This window comes from Hakea prostrata, chromosome 5 (genome assembly GCF_041222555.1).
Source record: "Hakea prostrata isolate BN-2017 chromosome 5, UWA_Hpros_2, whole genome shotgun sequence".
In the NCBI taxonomy this organism is placed as follows: domain Eukaryota; kingdom Viridiplantae; phylum Streptophyta; class Magnoliopsida; order Proteales; family Proteaceae; genus Hakea; species Hakea prostrata.
The window spans coordinates 45,350,503-45,357,288 of NC_142604.1; the positions used below are offsets into that span (position 1 = coordinate 45,350,503).

The 6,786-nt window shown below is 38.9% G+C and overlaps 1 protein-coding gene across 1 annotated transcript; it reads left to right on the forward strand.

The window, feature by feature from the left end:
• Positions 1-467: 467 nt before the first annotated feature.
• Positions 468-2,527, forward strand: LOC149016098 (cytochrome P450 736A117-like). The gene is made up of 2 exons (XM_089155677.1): positions 468-1,421; positions 1,705-2,527. The coding sequence occupies exons 1-2, from the start codon at positions 486-488 to the stop codon at positions 2,326-2,328; spliced, it is 1,560 nt and encodes a 519-aa protein (XP_089011803.1). The 5' UTR covers positions 468-485; the 3' UTR covers positions 2,329-2,527.
• Positions 2,528-6,786: the final 4,259 nt, after the last annotated feature.

A 6,786-nucleotide genomic window follows, 5' to 3' on the forward strand; every position in this document is an offset into this window, starting at 1 on the left:
AATTTAACATTACAAAGGAATTTTTTTTTCTTTCGAAATCTAACATTCTACGTAGGAACATTGATTTTTTTTACCGCCTTAACAGCCCCTTACAGGTTACTTCAATTCCTTTCTGAACTTTGAACAGAATGGCTCTGTAATTGTACTGATTCAATTCTGAACGTTAGGTATGAAGAGTGAAGACATCATTAGAGCGTTTCCGGATACAACCATTCGAAAGCATTGGTCGTTCAATTCAAAACAAACAAGAAACCATGCATTGGAAAATATGAGACAATTCGAGTGACTAGTGGCTGAGCGAAAGTCAGTCTCTATCCACAGAATGTGATAGAAACTTCACCATGATCCCCATCTTCAATATGGACCAGAATAAATAGCATATTTATCAATTATCATCTTCAATTTTGAACCAGAAAATAGCACATTTATATATCAATTATCATCTTCAGTTTTGAACCAGAAGAGAATAGAACATCTCTAGGAAAATGCTGCCAACATTAGAGCATCAAGGTTTCTTAGTTCATGCCATCTCCTTCCTTCTGTTTTGCTTTCTCATACACTTCATCAACAGATCCAGGAAAAAGAAACCTAATTTTCCACCTTCTCCATCAAAACTTCCTATAATAGGAAACCTCCATCAACTAGGCTCCTTACCTCATCGATCACTATTTGCGTTGGCTCAACGCCATGGCCCTCTCATGCTGTTGCACTTCGGCAGCAAACCAACCCTTATAGTCTCATCTGCAGATCTTGCTTGCGAGATCATGAAAACCCATGATCTCATCTTCTGTAGCAGACCTGACTCAAGCATCGCTAGGAGATTGTTGTACGACCACAAGGACCTAGCCTTTGCACCCTACGGCGAGTACTGGCGACAAGCACGAAGGTTATGTGTCCTTCAGCTTCTAAGCAGTAAGCGGGTTCAATCTTTCCGGTCAGTGAGGGAAGAAGAAGTGGCGCTTCTGATGGAGAAAATAAGACTTTCATGCTCGTCTTCAATACCTTCCCTGGTAAATCTTAGTAAGACACTTGAATCTCTAACTAATGACATAATTTCTAGGGTAGCACTAGGAAGGAAGTATGGTGGAGATGTGGAAGGGAAGAGGTTTGGTGAGATGATTCGTGAATTCGGCAATCTCTTGGGTGTCTTCAATGTGAAGGACTTCATACCATGGCTTGGTTGGGTGAATCATATCAGTGGGTTGGATGCAAGGGTGCAGAAGAACTTCAGAGAAATAGATTCTTTTCTTGATCGAATAATAGGTGATCATATTCAATTTCAGAGAGGAAGGGATAGATGTTGCAGTGCAGGTGACACTGATGTTGAAGGCCAAGACTTTGTGGATTTCTTGCTTGGGATTCAAAAGGATGAGAGTTCTGGAATTGTCATTGAGAGAGACCACATGAAAGCTATAATTCTGGTAAGTACTGTCATTATTATTATTCACTACTGTCATAAGGAATGGGCCTCTAGGTCCAGAAGATGAAAGTGAAAGGTTGGTGGGGAGATGTCAATATAGACCTTCTTGTCTTATTGCTTTTATATAGGAGGTTATCACCACTATGTCAAAGAATGTCTAAAGTTCGGTGTCCATGATTCTTATCAATATCATGTCTTGTCAAAAGAAGGTTGATTTCTACACTTCTAATATGATTTTATGTTATTTCATTTACATCTTTATTTTCTCCAATATTTTCTTGAAGGATATGTTTGGCGCTGGTACAGATACGACTTATACAGTTATAGAATGGGCAATGGCAGAGCTCCTAAGACAGCCGGAAGTCATGAAAGAAGTACAGGATGAAGTGAGGAAAATTGGGAAGGATAAAATAGACATTACTGAGGACGATTTGGAGCAAATGCAGTATCTAAAGTCAGTAATCAAGGAGTCACTAAGATTGCATCCACCAGTTCCATTATTAATACCACGAGAATCCATTGAGGATGTCAAAATACAAGGGTATGATATTCAAGCAAAGACCACCGTGATCATCAACGCATATGCAATAGGACAGGATCCAAGTTATTGGGAAAAAGCAAAAGAATTCCAACCAAAGAGATTCTTGAGTTCTACTTCAAGGAATGTTGATTTCAAAGGCCATGACTTTCAATTCATTCCATTTGGCGCAGGAAGGAGAGGGTGTCCAGGCATTCAATTTGCAATTTCTGTTAATGAACTTGCACTAGCAAATATTTTGCATAAGTTTGATTGGAAATTGCCTGATGCAGTAAGTGGCAAGGATTTACATATGACAGAGTGTTCAGGGGTTACAACACATCTTAAATCTCCTCTTCTTGCTATTGCAACTCCCCATGGTTGCTTGTGATCAGAAGAATTGATCTAGTTGTTGCTTGATGTTGAAACTTGAAAGATATATCACCTATTATGGTGTGTGGCTATAATTTTTCTTCCTATTGTGTAACACTATGTAATTCCTACTTAATCGTCATCGCTGTTTTAAGTAATTTTCATTGGCTTTGTGTCCTCCAATGGTACTCAGGTACAAATCGAGCTCCTCAATTTCTTAACTTCGTTCACCTAGGAAGCACCTTATGGTTGTAGGAATGTCAGATTAGAAAATATGACTCAAATCAAAACTTAAAACTTGGGCATTTCAAGTCGATTGTCAACCACTATGTCACCCCTCACCCCAAAAGGCAAAGCTTCCCCAGAGCAAGGGGTCGTGTCCATGTGTGAAATACCATCAGTTGCACCCCTTCCTCCCCACCCCACCCCACCCCCCTCCCAAACAAATTTTCAAAATTTCCCTAGAGTGACCCCCTTTGCACTCTTTTCATGTTTGAAATACCAAACTTCCCCCCCTGTCACATCCCCCAACCTGTACCCAATTACTCGTATACCTGAAGGTGTGATCCACAGCCCCAAAGATCAAGTCTTAGACAATCATCCAACCATTCCACACAATAGTCCAATCATGAGCTAATAATAAATCAATGTATTAATATAATTAAAGAGTTAAATCAAAATTTAAGGATCTCAAAACCATAATCAGAGTGCAGAAGTGATGTCAAATAATCAAAGTGCGGAAGTAATATTAAACCTAATGTATACAACTGAAAAGGAATAAAGGAAAGAACAAACTATCCTAAGTGCTACATTAGGTAAGTATCTTTAAGCAAAATATAGTTCTTAAATTCAAAAATCTCCGTATCGCGAATGAAATAGGTCAGCTCATGAATCGAGCTAACTGTGGTATGCGCAGTCGAGACACTAAATTCTTCACCGTAAACTTCATACTTGCTAAAATCTTGTACATCATACGGATTGATTGCCAGTGTCTCATATTCTTGGATCTCGGTACATCTGTATCTGCAACAAAATCTAAAACAACATTGTCCCCCAAGGGTGAGCTCAAAAGAACTCAACGAGTAGTTCACAACAAAAAACCAATTACAATCCAAATCATTACATTACATTACATGGTGCAATATGATATGAGATAAAATGCAAGAATGCAACTATATTCTAACGAATGCTAGTCTCTAATGGTGGACACACATTAAAATGGAACACCATCCTCCTCTGGGAAGGTTTCGTCACTCTAAATCTCTCACAGGTTGGTTACTGGTCATGAGATCCCGAGTAAGGGGTCAAGGCATCCCTCTCGGACTATCACCATGGCTGGGGTTTAGGTCACCACTCTCTCACCACTATTGGTATGAGTACTAACACATGTTAGGGTCATACGTAGCTCAGTGCAATTGAACTACTTAGTCACATAAACCTTCAAATACTTCCCCTCATGCATCTCACAATCTTGGTTCGGTATCCTTCCCTACTAGAGTCATCGTATTCTAAGGCACCAACCAGCTTGGACTACGCTGACTCTTAACCCTATTGGTCATCCACATAAAACGGATGGGAAGCTCTCATGTGCTATCACGGGTTGGCTACCGGTCTTGAGCGCCCATGAACCCAAGTTTATTATATACAACCCTACCAATGAATGGCCCCACAATGTGATTGTGTCCTCTTATGGGTTGGCTACCGGTCTTGAGCACCCACTACCCCAAACTATTGCCACTAGTCACTCGACATCAATACCCACGCCGATAGGGTGTGATATGACGAGGTTTCTAACCAAACACAACTAGACTTCCTAGTTATGACATCCAGTGATCATGAAAAGTGCTAAGTGGCATCATAGGATTGTGTCCCATACCACCTCCACTGATGTCCCAAGACAGAAACACCCAAATGGTATTCCCTAATTCACAATCACAACCTACATTAGCATTACAAGATGGTTTCAATTACATTATCAAGTCGCAAGTCATTCCAAGTTCAAATAGTCACATATTGATCATATATGAGTAACATTATAAATCATCTATATTTTGAAGTGTCTAAATCCTAAAACAACAATATGAATTCATATATTCAAGTTCCATAACAAACAAGAATGTAACTATGGTTATGTGCAAGTGGACGTCGTCACATTGCTATCGATTTGCAACCTTTGTAAATTAGGTAACAGAGCGAGTTCATGCTTGTCAAAAAGTCCTAAAAACATGTTGGTTTAAAGTTAGAAACAGCTCTAGAGGTATAGTGTTGAAAGGAGAACAAACAACCAACTTGACAATGGGTGAGTTGCTTGGGGCAACCAGAGCAATCAACCCACCCATGAAACTGCCAGGCCATGGGTGGGTCACCTAGGGCGGCCAGGGCAGGCGACCAAGGCTCTATGTAAGGACATAATGTGTTCAAATTGACAAGAAACTTCTCGTTTGGGTTCCAAACTACTTCGAAATTAATTAAAAAAAAATCTGAAATCATGGTAGGGCATTATCTGTCATAGTTTATAGATCAATCATAGCAAAAAGAATAAAAGCCTAATGAATCCTATATTGGGTCTTCTCGGAATTCTTACCGTGAGATTCACAGATGAGCTAGAGTGAATAGAGAGATTCACTTTAAAGTAAAGAGGATAAAAGATTTAGGTTTTAAATCATACTAGATCATGATCCAACATAGGAAGCAAAAATGATGAAAACCTAACGAATCCTATATCGGGTCTTCTTGGAAATCTTACCGTGAGATTCACGAAAGAGCTAGAGTGAATAGAGATTCACGAAAGAGCAAGAGTGAATGGAGATTCACTCTAGAACAAAAAGGATAGAAGAGATAGGTCATTACAACAAGTATAAACCTTCTTCTAGGTCTTGACAATAGGTAGAATCAATCAAAAGAGGAGAACTAGAACAAAGAAGATGAGTACTAACCTTTTAGAAAGAGAAATTGTGAATTCCCTCAAAAACCCTAATCCGGAATATGTTGTAGGTCCGAAGACTTGAAGTCAAGGTAGAAGACAATTGTGGGCCCTCTCCTTTGAAACAATTGGATCTGACCTAAAACCAATGGAGGTTGATGATGTAGATCCTATTATGGAAACCATGTCTGACATTGAAAGAAGATGTAATTTGAATGAAGATGGACTTGGGAGATGGACTATTAGTATAGTGATGACATCCTCGGAAGGTCCTATAAAGTCAGGTAAGATCCTTTCTTAAGTTGGAAAAGGACCCAAGTGTAGCTTGAGGCTTTCGGAGACAAAAAATCTATTTTTGATCATCTGGCATTGCTTGGTCAATTGCCTTGGTCACCCAAAGCGACCAAAGCTTCCCTCGAGACAAATTTGGTATTTTTGGAAATTAGGTTTCCAGCTCTTTATATATACAAACTTCGATCTAATTCATACCACTTTGCCTCTAAGCTATTGGAGAACGTGAGAAGAACCCTAGAGCTCTCTCTTCAAGTCCAAGGAAGATCCCCAAGCATCAGTGAGAGATTCCTCCGTTGAATCTTCTTTTACAAGGTTAGTATTGGATATCATTCTCTCTAGAGCTATTCTCTCCTCTGTTTCTACTATTTATTGGGATTGTGAGGAAGGTCTTATGCTACTGTAATGACCTACTTCTTCATCTTCACAGTCTTAATTAGAGTGAATCTCCATTCACTCTATTCCTTTAGTGACCAACATAGTGTGATTTTAGTATTTAACCTAGCATGATGACCATGATCTTATTCTTATTTGAGTTGTGTGACTTATAATCTATGCTAGATCTATTCCTAGGATCTTTTCTGAGCATGATCTATTGATTTCTTATCTCTAGAGTGAATTCCAATTCCCTCTAGTCTATTCGTGAGAATTAGTGGATTAGGCCTATTATGTGATTTGTTCGATCTTAGCTCCAACGGCTATGTTAGATGATTAGATCATGTTAGATAGTCTCCTTATGCTATTTCAGAATTTTCTTATTAATTTAGTAGTGTTTGGAAATCAAACGAGGAGTTTCCGATCAAAACTTAGTTTTTCTATCTGTACAACGAGGCTTGGTCGACTGCCTTGGTTGCCCCAAGCAAACAAGCCAAGCGACTAAAGAGGTGTCTATGACGACAACTTCTCTAATTGACCCCGTTTTGATTTCGATCCTTTAGGGTTTGTTCCTTATGTTCAATACTTGTTTGTTTAGGCTTTCTTTGGTGACTTTGGACTTACCCTTGATCTCTTTCTTCAGAGTTTACGAATCAAATTTAAGGTGAGTACGTTCAATCACAATTGGCATGATTACATTCACCATATTAATAGAACTTGTATGCATGTGTTGGCTATTGATATATAACATATTTATATTTGTTATACTGCTGTAATTTCAGAATATGTTTCATTAGCTAACTTGCATACTTGTATGTGTGAATGACTCTATTGTGTTTGGACTTTGATATGATATATTATGCAATCATATTGTGATGTGTTTGCCTA